Genomic DNA, 24,851 nt, shown 5'->3' with positions numbered 1-24,851 from the left:
CATCACCTTATTATGAGTAAGACTATTGTTGTTGTTGTCTATACATTGATTGGATTTATATATTACTGATAATATCACTAATTACATTTCCTACCTAGGATACCCATTTTTCTAATTTTCCAACATTTTATCTTCTTCTACTGTTACCTATGAGCTATTCATGTCACCATATATATTTGGGCTTCGTAGCCTTGGTTTATTTTGTTTTAAAAAAAATTGAAATATTTTTAGATTTTTTCAGTTCAATTAATTATATTTTGTCATTTTCAATGCAAGATCTGCCCTAATGGCATGGGGCTGATTTGTTAATATTTTGCCCTACAACAATGGTGTGATATCCTCTATGTGGTCTACAGTAATAATATGACAGCTTTGACGACTAGGTAATAGCGAGAAGGCAAACAGGACTTGACTTCTAAATCACTCTTACACTTTTCCCTAGGCATAGATTGGGCTCCTGAGAGTAATCGTATTGTGACGTGTGGCACTGATAGAAATGCCTATGTCTGGACTCTGCGAAACAATACGTGGAAACCAACACTTGTCATACTCAGGATAAATCGCGCTGCACGATGCGTCAAGTGGTCTCCAAAAGAAAATAAGTTTGCAGTGGGCAGTGGTTCGAGGCTCATCTCAATCTGTTATTTTGAGCAAGAAAATGACTGGTGAATATATTTTAACTCTTTATTTGTTATACACCGCGTGCAGAATTATTAGGCAAATGAGTATTTTGATCACATGATACTTTTTATACATGTTGTCCTACTCCAAGCTGCATAGGCTTGAGAGCCAACTACCAATTAAGTAAATCTGGTGATGTGCATCTCTGTAATGAGTAGGGGTGTTGTCTAATGACATTAACACCCTATATAAGGTGTGCTTAATTATTAGGCAACTTCCTTTCCTTTGGCAAAATGGGTCAGAAGAGAGATTTGACGGGCTCTGAAAAGTCTAAAATTGTGAGATGTCTTGCAGAGGGATGCAGCAGTCTTGAAATTTCCAAACTTCTGAAGCGTGATCACCGAACAATCAAGCGTTTCATGGCAAATAGCCAACAGGGTCGCAAGAAGCGTGTTGGCCAAAAAAGGCGCAAAATAACTGCCCATGAATTGAGGAAAATCAAGTATGAAGCTGCCAAGATGCCATTCGCCACCAGTTTTGCCATATTTCAGAGCTGCAACGTTACTGGAGTATCAAAAAGCACAAGGTGTGCAATACTCAGGGACATGGCCAAGGTAAGGAAGGCTGAAAAACGACCACCTTTGAACAAGAAACATAAGATAAAACATCAAGAATGGGCCAAGAAAAACCTTAGGACTGATTTTTCAAAGGTTTTATGGACTGATGAAATGAGAGTGACTCTTGATGGGCCAGATGGATGGGCCAGAGGCTGGATCAATAAAAGGCAGAGAGCTCCACTCCGACTCAGACGCCAGCAAGGTTGAGGTGAGGTACTGGTATGGGCTGGTATCATCAAAGATGAACTTGTGGGACCTTTTCGGGTTGAGTATGGTGTGTAGCTCAACTCCCAGACCTACTGCCAGTTTCTGGAAGACAACTTCTTCAAGTAGTGGTACAGGAAGAAGTCGGTATCGTTCAAGAAAAAGATGATTTTCATGCAGGACAATGCTCCATCACATGCATTCAACTACTCCTCAGCGTGGCTGGCCAATAAAGGTCTAAAAGAAGAAAAAATAATGATATGGCCCCCTTGTTCACCTGATCTGAACCCCATAAAGAACCTGTGGTCCATCATAAAATGTGAGATCTACAGGGAGGGAAAACAGTACACCTCTCGGAACAGCGTCTGGGAGGCTGTGGTGGCTGCTGCACGCAATGTTGATCGAAAACAGATCAAGCAACTGACAGAATCTATGGATGGAAGGCTGTTGAGTGTCATCATAAAGAAAGGTGGCTATATTGATCACTATTTTTTTTTTGTTTTTGTTTTTTCATGTCAGAAATGTTTATTGCTAAATTTTGTGTACTGATATTGGTTTACCTGGTGAAAATAAACAAGTGAGATGGGATTATATTTGGTTTTTATTAAGTTGCCTAAAAATTCTGCACAGTAATAGTTACCTGCACAAACAGATATCCTCCTAAGATAGCCAAATCTAAAAAAATCCCACTCCAACTTCCAAAAATATTAAGCTTGGATATTTATGAGTCTTTTGGGTTGATTGAGAACATAGTTGTTGATCAATAATAAAAATAATCCTCTAAAATACAACTTGCCTAATAATTCTGCACACAGTGTATATTTAGGCCTCGATTCATCTTTGCCTTTGCGCCTATTTTATGTCTAGTTTTGTGTGTTTTGCGCCTTTCATTTGATTTGCAAACAATTCATTATTGTATTTGCGCCTTTTTTGAAGTCTATGTTATATGACCTTGCCTGATTTTTTTATGCTTTGTGGGCGGAGTCTAGCAATTAGACGTTTTAGCCTGATTCATCAGTTGCGACTTTTTAAAAAGTTTCAAAATTTGGCGCAACTTCACTCCAGTTCCCCCTGGGTTTTTTTTTTTAGTGTGGCAACATTTTTGTGCAATTTTATTGTGACTTTTTAGCGCCAATGTGCAACTATTGGCGCCAAAAGTCCCAAAACAGTTCAAGAAACTAAGAGAGCCCTTTTTTTTTACTTTGTGCCATTTTGATAAATTTTGCTCCAAAAATACCATAAAACAAAAAACGAACATGACTTTAAAACATACGCAAATGATGGATCGGGGCCATAGCTTTCTATTTCACTATTCACATACAGAGGAACACTAAGAAAAAAATTCAAATTATTATTAACCCTCCTTGAATTTTCTAGATTTGATTGGTAATGATTATTTATTGTACAGTGTATCTTTATAAAACTTACTAATATACTACTATGTTTTTCAATATCTTTCCACTTTCAAGGTGATAACCACTTTCTGCTCACTTTCACTAAAGGGAAAAAAATCTTTGTCAGATCGATATGTTGAAACCCTGTCCTCATCATGTAACGCTCTGTACTTTTCATCGTAGGTGGGTCTGCAAGCATATCAAGAAACCAATCCGCTCCACAGTCCTGAGCTTGGACTGGCATCCAAACAATGTCCTCCTGGCTGCAGGCTCCAGTGATTTTAAGAGCAGGTAATAGCATTGTATTTGCTGTGACATTGAGTCCAAACCGCAGTAGATGTAAATTATCGTTATAATTTACATTTTCACGTGGAGCTAATATACAGAAAAAATAATTTCTTCAAAGCAGCTTGAGCAAAATGACCTAATTCTTCAGATCTGTACAATTAGAGTGATAACAAACTTGTATAGTTTTTTTTATATTGAAGTGGTCAAAAAAAATTGAGAACTTTGTATATAAAACTAAAATTGGTTTATGCAGCCATTTTCTGAGACCCGTAACTTTTTTATTTTCCCTTGATGGATCTGTGTGAGAGCTTTTTGTCTTTTATGTGCCGAGCTGGTGGTTTTATTGATACCATTTTGGAGAACATTTGATGATTTACTCGCTCTTTATTGCATTGTTTGTGAGGAGTGCGGTAACGAAAATGCTACAATTCTTGTATTTTTTTAATTTTTTTTATTTTCAGTGTTAACCTATGGCTGAAGTAATTTTATTTTTTAATAAACTGGACTTTTATGGATGTGGCGATAGATAAATATATAAATAAACATATTTGTTATTTATTTATTTTAATTGGAAAAGTGGAGAGATTTAAAGTTGTATGTAATTTTAATTTTTTAAAAACTTTTTAAAATTATTTTTATTTTAATTTTTAATGTTCGTAAGGGACTTTAACCCGCGATCATTTGATTGCTTACACTATATACAGTACTAATACTACCAAATTGCCATTGTGCTATAAGCCTAACCGTGGGCTGGATTTCATAGGAGGACCACATGGCCACCTTGGGAGCCTTCAGCATGCTCCCATTTGCCATAGTAACCCATTAGCACCCACCGGTTGCATTACGCACTGGCAATTTTTCCATTTAACTGCCTTTGTCAGTAATTGATAGCTGCATTCAAGTGGTTAACAGCAGTAATCAGAGCGCAGTTCTCTTACAGGCACATGCTGGCTGTGTACACAGTCGGCATCTGTTCAGTATAAAGCAGGCTCAGCTCCTGAGCGCACGCCATACCCCTGTGATCATATAACGTATCTTTATGGTTGCAGACAGGCTAAGGCTATGTGCCCACGATGCAGAAATGCGCAGGATTTTTTACTGAGCGTTTCTGCATCTCCCTGGCAGAAAAAACGCATGCGGATTGTACATGCGGATTGTACATGCATTTTCCTGCCAGGGACATGCGGATGTGAAGCGTTCTTCCCTTGCATTTCCGCATGCGGGTTGACAAGTTCTTTCCAAGCGATTTTAGCATCACCTGGAAAGTGCTTGTCAACTTGGTCACACTTGGTCACACTATATAAATCCATGCAAAACCATCCAGGTTTTTTTTTGTTTTGTTTTTACATAGTTTCATAGTTATATAGATTGAAAAAAAAGACACAGGTCCATCAAGTTCAATCTTCCTGCACCAGTTATACATTCCCTATCACTAGATTGCTTATAACTCATAATGCCATTTGTAGCAAGAAAATCATCCAGTCCTTTTTTAAAGGGAATCTGTCAGTAGGATCAACCCTCCGTGGCTGTCTATATGGGCACATAAATATCAAAAAGACTGACCAGCACCTCCAAACATAACAAGACAAGTGTAAACAGGTGCAGGCTGAGACTGCCAAGTCAATAAAGCTAAGAAAAAACAGCTACACTCGGAAATGCTATCATATGCAAATATTGAATCTATGAAATTGGAACTGCATTACTGCTATAAAAATATGTTACAAATGAAGGTACTTAGCGCACAAATTGGCCAATTTGTGTGAGCCCAACAGCCAGCGAAAGGGCGTACCTCATTGTTGGTACCCTGACCTAATATGATGCCTTTCCCCGGGCTAAAAGCCTACAACTTTAAGGGCAGGCAGGATCCAGCTCTAAATAAACATGCCTTAGGCTGATGGGAGGAGTGCTCAGTCAGAGGGATTGTACTACAAATATCAAAAAGACTGACTTAGCTTTATATGGGCACATAGATTATAGGAAACTGAATAAAATGATACTGTGATATCTATAATCTGATGTCTTATTCCAGAGAATTCACATATTTCTTAGTATGCTAATGAGCTGTTTAGATCTATGGGCCGGACACTGATCTGCATGAGAATCTGCCTCCAGAGGTTATTTTAAATGAAAGGGGGAAGTTACCAGTGTGAGACATGTAGATTAGGAGAGCAGACTGTCAGCCATTACTTGTCTCACACTGGATTTCTATGGAATAAGACATCGGATCGCAGATATCAAGGTGTCATTTTATTCAACTTTTTATGACCCATATAGACGGCTTAGTAGGGTTGATCCTACTGACCAATTCCCTTTAAATGCTTTTATAGTGTCTGCCATCACTACCTCTTGTGGTCGGCATTCCACAGTCTGACTGCTCTAATGGTAAACAATTCTTTCCTATTTAGCAGCTGAAATCACCTTTCCTTCACCTATAAAGATAGCACCCTGGTCCTTTGGGAGGTCTTTTGAAGGAATAAGTCGTTTGCGAGTCCTTTGTACTGACCACACATGTATTTATACTTATAAATGAGATAGTTACATAGTTACATAGTTTATAAGGTCGAAAAAAGACAAGCGTCCATCCAGTTCAGCCTATTTCTTGTGCACTGCAGCTATTCTGCAGCGTTGATCCAGGGGAAGGCAAAAAAAAACATGCGGTATAGGCCAATTTACATCATTGAGGAAAAATCACTTCCCGACTCCAACCTGGCAGTCAGATTAAATCCCTGGATTAATTAACTATCACTAAGCATAAGATGTAATTTTATTGTTCTCAAGAAAGGCGTCCGGGCCTCTCTTGAACTCATTAAGTGAGTTGGACATCACCACTTCCTCTCCCAGAGAGTTCCAGAGTCTCACGGCTCTGACCGTAAAGAATCCCCTTCTATGCTGGTGCAGGAACCTCCTTTCCTCCAGACGCATAGTGTGCCCCCTCATCTTTGTCACCATCCTTGGTATAAACAGGTCATGGGAGAGATCTCTGTACTGCCCCCTGATGTATTTATACATGTTTATGAGGTCTCCCCTAAGCATTCTCTTTTCAAACGGAAATAGGCCTAATTTTGAAAACCTCTCTGGGTATTCTAGTCCCTCCATTCCCTTTATTACCTTAGTCGCCCTCCTTTGTACCCTCTCTAGCTCCAATATGTCTTTCCTGAGCACCGGAGCCCAGAACTGTGCACAATATTCTAAGTGCGGCCTTACCAGCGCTTTATACAGAGGAAGAACAATGTTCTCATCATATGCCCCTATTTCTCTTCTGATGCATGCCATGACTCTATTTGCCTTCGCAGCTGCTGCCTGACACTGGGCACTCCAATTTAATTTGCTGTTAACCAAGACACCCAGGTCCTTCTCCATGTCAGATTTCCCCAACGGTTTCTCATTTAATATGTATGGGTGACTGCTGTTTTTCTTTCCCATGTGCATGACCTTACATTTATCGGCATTGAACCCCATTTGCCATATTTTGGCCCAACTCCCCAATTTATCTAAATCCTCCTGTAGCTGTGCCCTATCCTCATCTGTATTAACTACTTTACAAAGTTTAGTATCATCTGCAAATATTGCTATTTTACTATGCAACCCTTCCACTAGATCATTAATAAATATATTAAATAATATAGGGCCCAAGACAGACCCTTGACGCACCCCGCTAGTAACCCTGACACCCCCTGAGCTTACTCCATTGATAACCACCCTCTGCTTTCTATCACTCAGCCAGCTATTTACCCACTTGCACACATTATCCCCCAGACCAAGCATTCTCATTTTATATACCAACCTTTTGTGTGGCACGGTATCAAACGCTTTGGAGAAGTCAAGGTATACAACATCCACTGACTCTCCCCGGTCCAGCTGTGAGCTCACCTCCTCGTAGAAGGCCATCAGGTTTGTTTGGCAGGAGCGATCCCTCATGAATCCATGTTGATATGGAGTTAGACAGTTATTATCATTAAGATATTCTACAATAGCATCTCTAAGAAATCCTTCAAACAGTTTACCCACAAAAGACGTTAAGCTTACTGGTCTATAGTTCCCAGGGTCACTTTTAGACCCCTTTTTGAATATTGGTACCATATTTGCTTGGCGCCAGTCTAGTGGGACAGTCCCTGTCCATAAAGAGTGCTTGAATATAAGATACAGCGGCCTGTCTATCACATTACTTAATTCTTTTAGTACCCGGGGGTGTATGCCATCTGGGCCTGGTGACTTGTCTATTTTGATATTATTTAGGCGTTTCTGAACTTCCTCCTGGGTTAGGTGGGTGATATTTAGCGGAGGGTTTACTTTATCACTCTGCATTTCCTCCGATAAATTGTTTTCTTTTGTGAAAACAGTGGAGAAGAAGCTATTGAGTAGGTTTGCTTTACCCTCATCGCCCTCGATGATTTTACCCAGGTTATTTTTCAATGGGCCAACTCCATCAGTTTTAATCCTTTTACTGTTTATATAGTTAAAGAACAGTTTGGGATTCGTTTTACTTTCCTTGGCAATTAGTCTCTCTGTCTCCTCTTTTGCTATTCTTATTTGTTTCTTACAGATTTTGTTTTTTTCCCTATAAGATATTAGCGCTTCCTCGCTGCCTTCTTGTTTAAGTTTACCGAAAGCCCTTTTTTTGTTTTTCATTGCCCTCTTGACTTCCTTATTTAGCCACATTGGCTTCCTCCTATTCCTAGCCCTTTTATTCCCATAAGGTATGTACCTTCTACAGTGACTATGTAGGACTGTTTTGAAAATTTCCCATTTTCTATCCGTGCTCCTATTACTGAAGATACTATCCCAGTCTATAAGGTGAAGGGCATCTCTTAGCTGATCAAACTTTGCCCTCCTGAAGTTCAGTGTTTTTGTGACTCCCTAGCTGGGCACCCTACTGAAGCACATGTGGAATTGTATAATGTTGTGGTCGCTATTTCCCAGGTGCCCCCCGACCTGCACCTCAGTTATTCTGTCTGGCCTGTTAGTTAATATTAAGTCTAAAAGGGCCGTCCCTCTAGTTGGTTCCTGCACAAGTTGTGACAAATAATTGTCTTTGATAATTGACAGAAACCTGTTTCCTTTCTGAGATCTACAGCTTTCGGTTTCCCAGTCTATATCGGGGTAGTTGAAGTCCCCCATAATAATCACCTCGTTATTTTTTGCTACTTCGTCTATTTGTCTCATTGATAGACTTTCCGTGGCTTCTGCTATATTTGGTGGTTTATAACAGACTCCTATGATAATTTTATTATTGTTTTTTGCCCCATGTATCTCCACCCATAAGGACTCGACCTCCTCATTTCCCTCCCATACATCCTCCCGTATTGTAGGCTTTAGACACGTCTTTACATATAGACAGACTCCACCCCCTTTCCAATTTTTTCGATCCCTTCTAAACAGACTGTAACCCTGTAAGTTAACTGCCCAGTCATAGCTTTCATCTAACCATGTCTCGGTTATTCCCACTATGTCATAGTTACCTGTAGATATTTCTGCTTCCAGTTCATCCATCTTGTTTGTCAGGCTCCTGGCATTTGCTAGCACGCAGTTTACACGATTTTGTTTTGTTCCAATCTTCTCCCTGTGGATTGTATTAGAAATTTTCTTACCTCCCTTCCAAGTATCTTGTCTTGGACCTTCTTTGTTGCACTTCATATCTTTCATTAGTATGTTCTCTGGTTTCATGTTCGTGTCCGGCGTTTTTCTTCCCATCCCCTCTTCTTCTAGTTTAACGCCCTCCTGATGAGTGTTGCGAGTCTCCTGGCGAATGTGTGTTTCCCGGGTTTGTTGAGGTGTAGTCCGTCTCTGGCAAGGAGTCCGTCATAGAGGTAATTCACACCGTGGTCCCGGAATCCAAATCCTTGTTGTCTGCACCATCGTCTCAGCCAGTTGTTCACATCAAGGATCCTGTTCCATCTCCTGACGCCATGCCCGTCTACTGAAAGGATAGAAGAAAAAACTACCTGCGCATCCAGTTCTTTTACTTTCTTCCCCGCTTAGGTGTCTTTTTTATAAGCTAAACAAGCCCAACTTTTCCAACTTCTCATCAAATGAGAGGCCTTCCATCCCTTGTTATAATCTAGTTGCCGCCTTTGAACTGACGCTAACCTCTGAATTTCCTTTTTAAAATTTGGAGCTCAAAACTGAATCCCATATTTTAGATGTAGCCTTACCAGTGATTTATAGAGGGGTAACAATTCATTGGGATCACGAGAATTTATCTTTTATACACCTTAAAATCTTGTTTGCTTTTATAGCTGCTTCCTGACATTGAGCACTGCTGAAGCAGAATACTCAAGTCCTTCTCATGTTCTGTAGTCCCGACTATATTTCCTCTACACACCGAGTAGTTTTACAACACACACTAACAGTACGCTCTCCTGCTGCTGATATGAGCTGGCGACAGAGCGCGCTGTCATTGTGCATATCCCACAGCGCACATTGCACAGGGACTAGCCCAGCCCTTGAAACGAGATCACTGATGATACTTCTTGTCAGGGAGAGGGCAGAGGCTGAGGCAGTGACTGCAACCTCTGCCCTTCATGACACTTCATTTTAGTATCCCAGCATGCACTGGGATTCTCAAATGAGGCATCAACAAAGAGTAAGTTGTAAAAAAAATAGGAAAGCAGTTATATGTAGTTAGGGAACAATAGGGAATTTGTTGTTCAAGTTTATTAAAAAATAGTTTAGATCAGGGGTCTCAATCTTAGCCGGGTAAATGAGCTGCTAAAAAAAAATTGAATATGAAGGGCCATGTTCTTTGTGGAAGAAGATTACGTTTTCAATGATACCATTATTTTTCTATATGACTTTTTGATAAACTTTTTTTTTTATTTTTGGTATGTTTTTTATTCTATTTAATGGTGTTTATCATATGGGTAATGATACAGGTCTTCCTTTTCACTTCAGTTTTTACAGAAAACAGATAGTGGCCAAATATTTTTCTGTTATTTCTTCATAGTTTATTTTGAATTTTTTTTAAAAAAAAATGTTTTCCTTTTTTTGTCCTCAGTGAGCCCCAAACAGTATTATTGTTTTTCAATTAGCTCCTTATAGTTATTTTGGCCCCCGTCCTGTAATAATATCCCCTGTTCTGTAATTATGTCCCTTGTCCTGTAATAATGGTCCCCATCTTGTAGTAATGTCCCCATCCTGGTCCACATCTTGTAGTAATGACCCCGTCCTTGTTCTCATCTTATACTAATGTCCCCATCGTTGTCCCCATCTTACAGTAATGTCCCCATCCTGTTTGCCATCTTATTGTAATGTCCCCATCCTGGTCCCCATTTTGTACTTGTTACAATGTCTCACATTCTGTCGCTCTTGACACACACAAAAAAATCCTTCTCACCTGACTTTGCTCCCTCGACGAACAGTGTCCTCTTCTTCCTCCACAGCCGGAGTGGGGCATGGCAGTGACATCATGCACGACTGTGACGGAGATGCCGATGTTAGCTGCGGCTTTTGATTGGCTGGTGGCTGGTACTGTTATTGCGGTGCAAAGAGCTTGTCTCTGCACCGCTATACATCTCAATTGAATGTGAGTCTGAGGATGCACATTAAGTTGAAAAGAAACGCTGACATCGGCGGTCCCTCAATCGGGCTGCAAACGCCTCAGGGACCCAAGCACCGCACAATCGAGACCCAGTGGCCGCATGCGGAAACTGAGCCGCGTGTTTGAGACCCATGGTTTATATTATAGCATTATATACAGTAAATAGGGATTTTGGATGAAAATTAAGTTGGATTCCGTACCACCCCTTTAATAAAGAGAATTAAAAGAATTGGTTCTAACACAGATCCTTATGGTACTCCAGTGATGACTATATCCCATTTAGAGATTGTACCATTTACAATGACTCTTTGTTTCCTTTCCCTTAACTTGTTTTTTACTCATGTACTTTATTCATTTGCAGTAAAAGTTACCTGGCAACCTGATACTGCAGGTCTATTATAGCAATAGAAAATTTGTGTGGGTTTATTTTATTTAGTACGTTAAAAAAAAAAAGTAAATTTGTGAAAGATAAAACTTGGTTTGTGTCACCTTATTCTAACGGTTACATTTTTCTGTGGATGGAGCTGTGTAAGGGCTTGTTTATTGCGCCCCAAGCTGTAGTTTGATATTGTACCAGTCTGGAGTACATAGTTCATTTTTATAGCTTTCTATTGTATTTTTTAAGGCAGTGTGGTGACCAAAATATGGCAAATTTGTGGGAAGAGTGGCTACCGAGCAACTACAATTCTGTCTCTTTTTCTCTTCACAGCATTTTCCATTTGAATTAATTGATATTGTTATAGATTGGAGTTTTACGGACGTACCAAATGTGCTTATTATTTTATTTCTTTATGGTAATATTAACATTTCATGTTTTTTTTACGTTTTTATTTTTCCCTTTATATTAGTCTCCTTATTTGACTTGAACTTGTGATTGTTTGATTGCTTGCTCTATAAAATTAAGTTTTCCTTCTAAGCCCAGTGCACACACACAATGGCAAGCACTTTGTGTAAATGCCTAAACAGCTGGCATCTGCTTGTAACAGCTCCGCTTGCTACTGTTACAAGCAGATGCCGGCTACGTAACAGCTGGCATCTACTCAGTGTGGTGCAGGCTCAACTTCATGCATGGTGACTTGACATAACATGTGATGTTATATCCTATGTTGAGAAGGGATTAAAAATCCTTTCCTATATCAATAACAGAGAAGAATAAAGATATGAAGAATAAAATATTGAGTGCTCAGAGATAAAGTAAAGCTAAAGTACCACAAAAACTGGTTAAGTTCAAAGATGACTTACTCCACTGTTGGGGATAGTAAATGCACATCGACTTACTCTTTTCTGCATGGCTTATCACCCTTAGGGTGCAGTCAGGCAGCTGTATAAATCAGACCTCAATGCTTGGACTGGCTCCGGCACTCCTAACCCGAACATGACATCTGTACAGAAATATATGAAGCTGTCACGCTTTGGTCGGAGGAACCGCCGGCCAGTCTGTGCATTGCAACCTCAATTCGACCTATACGGCCGTCTGACTGCACCCTCAGGGTCAAATATCACATTTTCTTTTTTATACCTTTATGTCGCTACTTAACCCTACCAATAATCTGGCTTCTACCAGCGATCTCTAGTTTGCATGTTCTTTGAACAGTGATAAATAAGGCCGGATGGTTTGAAAGCAAACCTGGCCCCAAGGTGTAATGGTCGATGCTCAGTGATGAAGGACATCCTCCTTCACCCGGTGAGCCTATAATTTTACCTCTTTGGATAATAACTATCATCACTCTGGCACCACTGTCTCAATTCTTTAATTTGCAATTAATCCGATCTCAACAACAGAGGGATTTTTAATTTTATAGTTTAATGATCGACGCCTAGGTTACAGTGCTCCTTCAATGCTGCAGAGGCAAAGCTGTTCAGGCCAGAGGTGCAACCATGCTACTGGTCCAAAGTGTCAATCTAGCAGGAGTAAACTGCCCTGGAAAGCAGGAAGCTGGGGAGTGGTGGACTCCTGAAGAATGATTTTGACAAAACCTTTTTAAGAGTAACTTGTGCAGTACACAGAGGGGCGACTAGGCCAGGGGTATACATGGAACCTAATGGCAATAATTGCATCCAATGTGCAACAGTGACTTCTGTAATGAACAATTGAGTGGAAAAGCATTAAATGGAATCTGTCAGCAGGATTTCACACCCCAAAATATTTATAAATGCGTTTAGCTCTTTCAAACACTTGGGCAGTTTGTTGCTCCATTTGAATTGATACTGATATGCAAATTAGGCTGAAGTGCTATTGTAGATCTGAAGCCTCTGTCACTTCAACTCTTTTCCCCACCAAGTGCCGCCTCCTCCTGCTTGAGTCACACAGCATAGAAACTGTCAGTCAAGCAGGAGGAGGTGGCGCTGGGTGGGGAATAGAGCTGGAGTGACAGAGGCTTCAGATCTACAGCCTCATTTGCATATCAATTCAAATGCTGATTTCTCAGTAATGGAGGAATGAATTGGCCATGTAAAGGTATTGCTGGACTTGTGTTTGAAAGAGCTACTGTAGATATAAATAATTTGGAAGGTGATTGACAGATTTCTTTTAAACTAGTTGCAAACATTGATTTTTCATCTTAAAGCAAAAGATGAGTTTCTGTTAAAATGTCACATTTGTGTTTTCTTCTCAGGATTTTTTCATCATATATTAAAGAGGTAGAGGAGCGTCCAGCTCCTACCCCATGGGGATCCAAGATGCCTTTTGGTGAACTGATGTTTGAGTCCAGTAGCAGCTGTGGTTGGGTTCACAGTGTGAGCTTTTCTCACAGTGGGGACCGTATGGCCTGGGTGAGCCATGACAGTACCATCTGTCTTGTTGATGCTACTAAGAAGAATAGGTAAGAATGTGGCGTGCTTTCTTGGTGCTTACAAATAGAAGTCACACCTGATTGACTAGGTATAACAGTGTTTACTGACTTTTTTTGGCATTGGGGCACCCCTGGCAGAAAAAAAAATACTTTGGGACACATCTACCAAATAAACCAGTAAACCTATACCAGAAAACCTATATAATGCCCCTTAAACTCTTCACCCCCGAGCCTGTTTTCACCTTCCTGACCAGGCCAACTTTTACAATTCTGACCACTGTCACTTTATGTGTTAATAACTCTGGAACGTTTCAACGTATCCCAGTGATTCTGAGACCATTTTTTTCGTGACACATTATACTTCATGTTAGTGGTAAATTTAGGTCAACATTTTTTGTGTTTATTTATAATAATATTGTAATTTTGATGAAAATTTGGAAAATTTTGCAATTTTCAAACTTTCAGTTTTTATATCCTTAAACCAGTTAGTCCTGCTGTACAAAATAATTTATAAATAACATTTCCTATATTCCCTAATTTACATCTCCATCATTTTTGAAACATCATTTTTTTCTGTTAAGAAGCTAGAAGGGTTAAAAGTTTATCAGCATTTTCTCATTTTTTCAACAGAATTTACAAAACCTTTTTTTAGAGACCACATCACGTTTGAAGTGATGTTGAGGGGCCTATATGACAGAAAATACCCAAATGTGACACCATTTTTAAAATTGCACCCCATGGAGCATGCTTTGTTTCCTTCCGGCCCCGTTTGGCAGCGTACTGCCAGCGGAGCGGAAGTCTCAGTGACTCATCGTCTCTTGCATAATACAAGGCTGCGGCGCAGTACGCAGCCAAACGGGGCCGGAGGGAAACAAAGCGTGCTCCATTAACATTTTAATTTTTCCCACAAAAATGTTAATTTAGCCCCAAATGTTGCATTTTTACAAGGGTAATAGGAGAAAACAGACTATAGAATTGTTCTGCAAATTCACCTGAATATGCTGATACCCCATATGTGGTGGAAAACTACTGGTTGGGCGCACGGCAAGGCTCGGAAAGGAAGGAGTGCCATTTGACTTTTGGAGTGCAAAATTGGCTGAAATAGATTGCGGACACCATGTCGTATTTATAGAGCCCCTGATGCACCTAAACAGGGGAAACACCCCACAAGTGACCCAATTTTGGAAACTACACCCTTCAATGAACTTATTTAGAGGTATAGTGAGCATGTTGAACCCACAGGTGCTTCATAGAATTTTATAATGTTGAGCCGTGAAAATGAAGCAATACATTTTTCCAGCAAAACTATTGCTTCAGTCCCAAATTTTTCATTTTTGTAAGGGTAGCAGGAGAAAATAGACCATACAATTTGTTGTGCAATTTGTCCTGAGTACACCAATACCCCATATGTGGTGGCTACTGTTTTGGCACACGGCAGGGCTCGGAAGGGAAGGAGAGCTAATTGAATTCTGGTGCTCAATTTTGGTTGGAACAGATTGCGGATGCCATGTCACATTTGGAGAGCCCCTGACATGCCAAAACAGCAGAAACCACCTCAAGTGCCCCCATTTTGGAAACTATACCTCTTTACGAATTCATCTAGTGGTGTAGTGATCATTTTTAACCCTCAAGCGATTCACAGAATTATATAACACTGGGCTGAGTCAATGAAAATTTTTTTCCACTAAAATGTTACTTTGGCCTAAAGTTTTCAATTTTCAAAAGGGATAATAGGAGAAAATAGAACACAAACTATATTACACAATTTCTCCTGAGTACTCCAATACCCCATATGTGGTTGAAAACTACTTTAGAGGCACAGTGCAAAAAACTCAGAAGGGAAGGAGCCTCATATTGTAGTACACATTTTGCTGGAATGGTTTGTGGGTGCCACGTCACATTGGCAGAGCCCCTGAGGTCCCAGAACAGCAAAACCCCCCCACAAGTGACCTCATTTTACAAACTACACCACTCAATGAATCTAAGAGTGCAGTGAACATATTGACACTACAGAGACCCCATTTTGGAAACTTCACCCCTCTGGGAATTTATCTACAGGTGTGGTGATGATTTTAACTATATGGGTGTTTGCCAGAAACAAGAAGCAATGAATGTTCCTGAGTGAAAATTGCAAATCTGTCAGTGTAATGCCCAGTACATTGTAGTGCCCATACATTGTGCCCAGCCAGTGCTTCTGGAGAATTGGACCCGTAAAGTAGGCAGGCTCTCATTGCTACAGAAATGCCAAATGTGGATGTGAACTGCAGTTTAGGCACACTGTGGGGCTCAGGAGGGAGGAGGCCATTTGAAAAAAGGGAGCACAGTATTCGCCGGATTTCTTTTGTGGGATGAGGAGCTATTTTGCTTTTCCAGAGCCTTTGTGTTACCAGTAATGTGGAAGCCTCCTATATTTCCATTGACAGATCATGGACCTGAGTGGGGCTTTTTTTGTGGATTGAGTTGAAGCTTTTCTTGGGAGCATTTTACATAAAATTTTGGATCACATTTATCCTGTGCTCTACGCTGAGCACTTACATCATTTGGGTTTCCATCTAAATCTCCAAATGATGTGATTCAGATGAAACCCTGAATGATCCATTCACTATAATGAGCCAGCAGAGTTACTTTGGACTCCATCTGGCCTCTGTGCAGCGGTGTCCTTTTCAGAGGTGCACAAAACTGTGGCCGACCGCACTTTTATGCACAGTTAAAAAGAAGGACATTGCTGGATCATAGGCCAGACGGCGTCCACAATTCCTCCATCTGCCTCATAATAGGGAATCTACCTCCGGGGGTTACGTCTGAATCACGTATTTCAGAGATTTACAGAGGAAACCCCGGTGTAAGCGCTCAGCGCACAGGATAAAGCTGCGCAGAGCCTCACTACTATTTTTGGGAGGCAAAATCAAATAATAAACTCTTCTGTTGATTTGTTATTACACTAATTAAAATGATACCTGAAATGACGAAATCCATCTTGTGGTTCTTGTGTAATCAGTGTCTGCAGTTTCGAGTTAATGATATGCCCATGCTCTGGGGTGGGACTGTGGGCAGGGTCTTATCCTGGTGCTCTAGGCCAGATCAGCCAGATAAGACCTGCCCACAGGCCGCCTCTGTCTCTCTCTCTGACAGTCTCTATGATGAGGAACATACTTTGGGGCGGCCTGTGGACAGGTCTTATCTTGCTGACCTGGCCTAGAGCACCAAGGAAAGACTCTGCCTACAGTCCCGCCCTGGAGCTCGGGCATATCACTAACTCAAAACTGCAAACATTGATTACACAAGAGCCACAAGACTGATTTCTTCAACTCAGGTATCATATTAATCAGTGCAGCAGCCTCAACATGACGCTGTCTGTAGTTTAATTAGCAAAATCCTGATGACAGGTTTGCTTTAACTTTTATGACGCTGGTATAATGCATTGCGATGCACAAGCGCTGCAATGCATTATACCTGTCGTTGCTGCACCGACACAAGCCCTTTAGACCAGGCTCTGAGCATAGTCTAACATGCTTTCTGTAGCTTGGTGACCCGAATGATGACCTCGGGTCACCACGTCAATGATCAGGCCCCACGTTATGGGGGCGCCAATCGAACAGGGGAGGGAACCCCTTCCCTCTCCCAGTCTGCTAAATGTTGCAATTGATATCGATCGCAGCATTTAAGGGGTTAAACAGCTGGGGATGGTGCGGGCACCACCCTATCTGTAAGAGCGGTGTCTCAGTTGTAATATAAGCCAACTCCCGGAGGAGATCATGTGGGCACAGCTCCGGTGCGCGCACAATTGCCATGACGTACCAATACTTCATTGGTTGGGAACTCCTTCCCTTCCATGACGTATAGGTACGTCAAATGTCATTGAGAGGTTAATATAGAAATAAACACTTTGCCCCCTAAACATAAATATAAACTGTGCCCCTAAAATATTCAAATATACACTACCACCATTCCTATCAAGAGTATTGTGGCACCGTAATTGTGAATCATTCGGTGATTGTACTGAATGTAAAACTTTAAATGGAATCTGTCAGTAGGATAAACCCTCTTAAGCCGCCTATATGGGCATGCAGGGCATAGGAAGCTGAATACAATGATACCTTGATATCTGCGTTCCCATAAATTATTCTGTTTTTCTTATATGTAAATGAGCTGCTCAGGACTATGGGCCGGACACTGATCTGCATAAGAATCTGCCTCCACAGATTATATTAAATGAAAAGGGGGCTTTACTAGTGTGAGACATGAACAGAACTGAACTTTGTCTTCTTGCAAACACATTCTTGCTTCTCTCAGCTCTGCTGTATTGCACCACTGTCTGCCTGTGTGGCTGAAGCTGAGAGGAACCTGCAGATGTGTCTGTAAGGGTATGTGCGCACGATCCGGAGCTGCTGCGGGTTCGACGCCTCGTGTTATGCAGTGTCAAACCCGCAGCTGCCAGATGTTACAGCATAGTGGATGGATTTCTAGAAATCCCATGTCCACTATACGTCTCCGTGCACCTGCAGATCACCTGCAGAAACTGACATGTGGTGCGTCTTTCAGATCCGCAGCATGTCAATTTCTCTTGCGGGGTCCACATGTGGACGTCCCCCATAGACTAACATCAATGAGGAAACTCCGCATGTAAAAAAAAAATTGCGTCACTCATTTGCATCATGAGGGTGGAAGCCGCGTGGCTGTTCAGCAGCGTCAGGGCCGCAGGTGGCTACGGATCGTGGGCACATACCCTTATAATCACACACAGCTCTGCAGTGAGATCAGGAGAGCAGAGAGCGGCCATCACACATCACACTGGTAACTCCCCTTCATGGAAAATAATTTGTGGAGTCAGATCAGTGTCTGGTCCATAGTCCTGAGCAGCTCACTTGCATATTAAGAAAATATGGATTTCTCAGGAATAAAACTTCGGATTGCAGATGTCAAGGTGTCATTTTATTTAGCTTCCTATGACCTACATGCCCATACAGACGGCCTTGTAGGGTTCATCCGACTGATAGATACCCTTTAAGACTGTGCCCGACAAATGCAGACATGACCATCATGTACAATTTTTGGTTTCTTTTTTCCCAAGTATTAATCTATTTTCTGCTTTTATCTTTTTCAGGGTAACTACTCTAATAACTGATACTTTACCCCTGCTGTGTGTAACATTCATCACTGAAAATAGTTTAGTAGCTGCTGTAAGTGCATTTACCTTTTACATTTCTGTACACTTTTGTTACATTGGAAAACAAATTCAGTCATATATGATATATGGATTTAAATTCATCACGAGGTGCTAAATATGGTTCCTCTTCATTATGACCATAGAGATTTAACTATGATAAAATGTTCTTTTGCATGAGGGTGCTTTTTCCTTTTATATACAGTATAACAGGGAACATTTGGGAGAACAAATGCCGCCCCTATATGCACCCTTGCATCTAATGTCTGGCTGCCTATTAGAAGACACGGCGGTATTCTCGCCGTCCGCTCTGGCAGCCTGGCTGTACTCTCCGGTGGTGCTTGTTAGGACTCGTCCAAAAAATGATTCACTGCACACAAAGACTTAAAGGGGCTGTTCACTTCTTTCATATAGATGACCTAGCTTTAGATGATCAATATCAAAGTAGTGGACATCCTCTTTAACATTGAGTCATTTCTTATACAAGTTCCCAGGTGGGTCATGACAACTGCTGTTTGGAATCTATACGTGCAAGAAGAAGCTGCCACAAGACACCCATTATTATATTTTAGTAAGTACCAGGTAGCTGGGACTTTGGGTAAGGAACATCAGAATAATATATAGGCTGGGATGCTAAATGGTAACTTTGTCCGTGACACAGGTTGCTGTTAGCCGGTGCTACATTGCGGCGTAATGAAAGTGGTTGGGTTCACATTATGACATGCATGGTACTGTGACCCCGACAAGCGGGTTGCAATAAGTCAGGAACAGTTGGATTTTTTGTAACTTGCTTGTTGTGATGCCAGGATCTTGTCCAAGTCCCGTTCACTTGGATCACTGTAGCAGCAGCGAAAGTGATCTGTGTCGTTGTTAGAGTCACCATAAAGCCCCAGCCTAAATCATGTATCAGGTAGAAATAACAGCCTGAACGGCTTTCTTACACAATATATTGTTTAGAGTTTTATTATTGCAATGTTTAATAACCTTCTACCAATTGTTATGAATTTCAGTTCATATGGAATTAGGGTTAATTCATAGGACCACATAGTGGCCATATTCTCTTGTCCACATTATGTCTGCAAGTCACATCCCAAGCGCTGGTCTTGTAACCCAGCTAACAGTCTCACATATGCCTACAGGGCTATGAGTTCAAGTCATGAGACCAAAGGTCAGGACACGACATGCACCCATAATATGGACAAGAAGATATGTCCAGTCATGTCAATTCTATCTATTTATCTATTTATTACACTGTTCTCCATATTTTCAAAAGTTCTCAGGTTCAGTTATGAAATGAGCCATTTCTTAATGATTTTGACCTCCTGAATTCAAATCTGACAATGAAAATTTTTAGTTGGCTCCTGTTTCTATTATATCAAAGAGTTTTCCTTTTGCTACTACATATAATCAATGCATAACATTTTCCGAACTTTGAAACATTATTATTTTTGCAACTATAAAGATGCAGAATATTTTATTATGCCAATTTTCTGATATTTATTTAGAGAAAACTTAGCAACAATTCAAACAACTAAAACACTATTGCGAATTATAAAGAGTAACAGAAATTGCACTACAAAATTTGGTCCTCATTCAGTGACAACTCTTTTTTTGCTTGTCTCTTGTACTCCTGCATTGGATCATCACAGTAATTGTCCAACAGTAATCTGCAAGCATTGATGGATTCCATTTTCTTTGATATCTTTTCTCCATAGCCGCAATATCTTAGTGAAATCTCTCACCATGCTCACCGCTCACTGCTGCGCAGTTTGGTGGAAAACAGTGTAGCTGTGAATGTAAGAAATTAATCTTTAAGGACATGTTACAGCCAAGATCATTGTATGTTTTGAGGAGATTTTCCACCAACTCGTCATAGTTATCTGCTCTTGAGTTTCCCAAAAAATTAATTAGCACTAATGCGAATGCTACCAATGCAGAGTTTTCCTTGCCCTGCAACAAACGTAGAAACTCATCATCATGAAGACGCTTATGAATCTGAGGTCCAATAAAGACTTTATCTTTGCTTCACTCAACCTTGGAAATTTATCAATGAGATACTTGAATGCTTTTGCATTTTTATCCATTGCCTTTACAAAGTTCTCCATTAGGCCCAACTTGATATGCAATGGTGGTAACAGAATGTTATGTGGGTCAACAAGTGCTGGATGCAGGACATTTCTACTCCCTGGCTGAAGTGAATGTCGGAGAGGCCAATCTCTTTTATTGTAGAGAAATTCCCTTGCACGAATATCCAACTCGCACAGAAAGCAGCAGTACTTTGTGTACCACCCAGGGAAACCACCTTTGAGTCACCACAGATGGCCACAAATTTTGGTCATAGTTCAGGCACCTCAGCAGATGTTTCATGTTGTCATAGGTTTCTTTCATGCGGACTGCATAACCAACTGGAATTGAAGGTAGCGCATTGCCATTATGCTGAAAGACGGCTTATGGGCTTGTTTTGGACGAATCAATGAAGAGCCTCCATTCCTCTGGATTAGTACTTATCTTCAGAGCTTCCATTAAACTGTTGATGTTGTTGCATGCCACAACATCGCCCTCCATGAAGAAGTATTGGACAAGATCTTTATCACGGTTGCGAAACAACAAAGAAATCCGAACATCGAAGGCTAGGAGGTTCCACTGTTGTAGCCTGGAACCAGCTCAGCCGTACTCTTGGGCAGATCCAAATCTCTAACAAGATAGTTCAGTTCACTTTGCATTAGAAGGTCTGGGTCATGAGAGGAAGATGCTTCATGACACCAAGCGTCCTCTTCTTCCTCACTTGACTCAACTGAAAATGATTCTGGTGCTTTTGGAACCGGCAGCTCTCCTGTATGTGGTACGGGGCGTTTTGCAGATGAAATGTTTGGATACAGTAAAGTCCACTTCTTTACTGAAACTCCTTTCCTAATGGAGGGCACTATGCAGAAATAGCAATTGGCTGTGAGATTAGCTGGCTCTCACCAGATCATTGGGAAAGTGCAAAAGGCATAATTGCCTCTTCCCATGCAACCACTGGGTAAGATGTGATGCACACCTATTGCAGCATATGTGTGGAGCCCAACTCTTGTCCTGATCTCCTATTCTGCAGCCAAAACACAGGTTGTAGGATTTACTTATCATGGCTGTCAAGTTTCACCTTTGTGATGCAAAATTACTTCTCCGCATATATTGCAAAAACTATCCACTTTGTTAATTCAATAACAAGCCATATCTGAAAAAAACTTATAGAAACATGTCAATATGCTAAGAAACTAAACTAAGCATTCCTAAAACTGTATACCTTATACAGAGAGCATTTATAAAAGTAGGAGATGCAACTGTAATTAGGTGATAATAAAGTGATAGAATACTGAAGGCTCAATAGACTAAATAGATGATGTAATAGACTAGGTACTAACAATGCAATAATGATGATAAAATAATAAAAGACGCACTTTTTCTATAACCCTGCATGAAAGGTGTCAGAAGTAATTGCAACCTCCTCTGGATTTTGAAAATTAGAGCCAATCAGCAAATATAAGCATCAAATTTGTTTTCAGCGCCACAAAATTAGTTAAGTTCGCCTGTTTTCGTCTCTGAACCAATTTGCCCGTAGAACAGTAATATCTATCTATCTATCTATCTATCTATAATCTATTTATCCAATGTATTTACAGTGGGTACGGAAAGTATTCAGACCCCTTTAAATTTTTCACTCTGTTTCATTGCAGCCATTTTTTAAATTCTAAAAAGTTCATTTTTTTTTCTCAATAAAGTACACTCTGCACCCCATCTTGACTGAAAAAAAAAACAGAAATGTAGAAATGTTTGCAAATTTATTAAAAATGAAAAACTGAAAATGTGAAAATTTCACTGGTAGAGGGAACAATGGATTCTATGAAATTTCAACAAACTCTTGATGCAAACATAACACCATCTGTAAAAAAAAGCTGAAGTTGAAAAGAGGATGGCTTCTACAAATGGATAATGATTCTAAACACATGTCAAAATCCACAATAGACTACCTCAAAAGACACAAGCTGTAGTTCTTACAATGGCCCCCACAGTCCCCTGATCTGAACATCATTGAAAATCTGTGGCTAGACCTCAAAATAGCAGTGCATCCAAGACGACCCAGGAATCTCACAGAACTGGAAGAATTTTCCAAGGAAGAATGGATGAAAGTCCCTCAAACAAAAATTGAAAAAGTCTTGGCAGGATACAAAAAGCGTTTACAAGCTGTGATACTTTCAAAAGGGGGTGCTACTAGGTGCTAGCCATGCAGGGTGCCAAAACTTTTGCATTTATACAGAGGGGAGTAGGGAAGAAATGTCAGCTCACCACATTGAAGATTTCCAGCAGGTATGAAGCCTCGCATGGAGCCGTCCTAGCCTTGGACATGTAGATAAATACAAAAAAGAAAAAGAGGTTATCCAGCGATGGCAAACTGTTAAAAATCCGTTGAATGGATGAAAGTCCCTCAAACAAGAATTGAAAGACTCTTATCTGGCTACAAAAAGCATTTACAATCTGTGATACTTTCAAAAGGGGGTGCTACTAGGTACTAACCATGCAGAGCGGCCAAACTTTTGCATTGGCCCATTTTCCTTTTTGTAATTTTTAAAATGTAGAAGGTGAAAAAAATATATATACAGTACAGACCAAAAGTTTGGACACACCTTCTCATTTAAAGATTTTTCTGCATTTTCATGACTATGAAAATTGTACATTCACACTGAAGGCATCAAAACTATGAATTAACACATGTGGAATTATATACTTAACAAAAAAGTGTGAAACAACTGAAAATATGTCTTATATTCTAGGTTCATCAAAGTAGCCACCTTTTGTTTTGATGACTGCTTTGCACACTCTTGCCATTCTCTTGATGAGCTTCAAGAGGTAGTCACCGGAAATGGTTTTCACTTCACAGGTGTGCCCTGTCAGGTCTAATAAGTGGGATTTCTTGCCTTATAAATGGGGTTGGGACCATCAGTTGTGTTGTGCAGTAGTTAGGTGGATACACAGCTAATAGTCCTACTGAATAGACTGTTAGAATTTGTATTATGGCAAGAAAAAAGCAGCTAAGTAAAGAAAAACGAGTGGCCATCATTACTTTGAGAAATGAAGGTCAGTCAGTGCGAAAAATTGAGCAAACTTTGAAAGTGTCCCCAAGTGCAGTTGCAAAAACCATCAAGCGCTACAAAGAAACTGGCTCACATGAGGACCGCCCCAGGAAAGGAAGACCAAGAGTCACCTCTGCTTCTGAGGATAAGTTTATCCGAGTCACCAGCCTCAGAAATCGCAGGTTAAAAGCAGCTCAGATTAGAGACCAGGTCAATGCCACACAGAGTTCTAGCAGCAGACACATCTCTACAACAACTGTTAAGAGGAGACTTTGTGCAGCAGGCCTTCATGGTAAAATAGCTGCTAGGAAACCACTGCTAAGGACAGGCAACAAGCAGAAGAGACTTGTTTGTGTGATGCCTCAAAGCCTCCTGTAAGCTCCTTACCCTGGGAGATGGGGGACTCGGAGTTGGGTCCTGTGATGGAGAGATGGGGTGCACCTGTGGCCCGGACCCGCTCCGTGCCCAGGGCCGTCACATTAAAAAGGATGGTATGGGCTTATCCGGGTTGAGTGGCTGATTTCAACTACGCCACCTGTGGCACCTGGTGAAGGCCACCAGCGCCGCTGCAGTCCGCTGAGGCATGGTGTTATGGCAGCCGTAGTTGTTACTACTCCCCACAGGCAGAGCAAGGCCTCAGGGCAGAGGGACAGGATGACGGGGGTAGTAGTAGAGGAGACCTGGTGCTGCGTAGTGCGGTGTAGTGAAGAATAAAGAGTCCGGAGGCCATAGGGGTGAACTTCCAAGGCTTTACTCACGAAAGAGATGGCAGTAGGAAGGCGACTCCCTGCTCCTCGCGGGGTTCTGCGGTCACCAGAGACGAAGGGGGTCCGATAAACTCCGAGTAAGTCCAGTGTTAAATCAGGACCCTGCACCAGAGTGTTCCTAGACTTCAGACCGGGTCCTTTCCTGTCTGTGTGTGTGTGGATAGGCCGGGACTCCCTCTGAACTTCACTCAGAAAAAGGGTACGGGTGGCAGCGCCATCCCTTCCGTTACCCGGTGGGATCCTCAGGGCCTACCGAGCTTTCCCGACCAGGACGTGGAGTAGCAAGGTCAGGTGTTGGGGGCCGGTACCCCTATTGCAGCCGGACTCCCTCTGAGTATATCAGGTGGCGAGGACAG

General features: G+C 41.1%; 1 protein-coding gene across 2 annotated transcripts in view; it reads left to right on the top strand.

Annotated features, from left to right (window-relative positions):
• Nucleotides 1–24,851, top strand: part of ARPC1B (actin related protein 2/3 complex subunit 1B) — a 104,460-nt gene that overhangs the window by 73,153 nt on the left and 6,456 nt on the right. For both annotated transcript variants that reach the window (XM_073647894.1, XM_073647893.1), the window contains exons 4-7: nucleotides 443–665; nucleotides 3,020–3,127; nucleotides 13,277–13,483; nucleotides 18,558–18,633. In XM_073647894.1, coding sequence (XP_073503995.1) covers nucleotides 443–665; nucleotides 3,020–3,127; nucleotides 13,277–13,483; nucleotides 18,558–18,633 — 614 coding nt within the window. The remainder of the gene's footprint in view (nucleotides 1–442; nucleotides 666–3,019; nucleotides 3,128–13,276; nucleotides 13,484–18,557; nucleotides 18,634–24,851) is intronic.

The sequence above is a fragment of the Phyllobates terribilis genome, unplaced genomic scaffold, assembly GCF_046119375.1.
Source record: "Phyllobates terribilis strain yellow unplaced genomic scaffold, ASM4611937v1 Scaffold_9__5_contigs__length_417890890, whole genome shotgun sequence".
In the NCBI taxonomy this organism is placed as follows: Eukaryota; Metazoa; Chordata; class Amphibia; order Anura; family Dendrobatidae; genus Phyllobates; species Phyllobates terribilis.
Note: the sequence above shows the minus strand (reverse complement) of the source record. Positions and strands in the feature narration are given on the sequence as shown.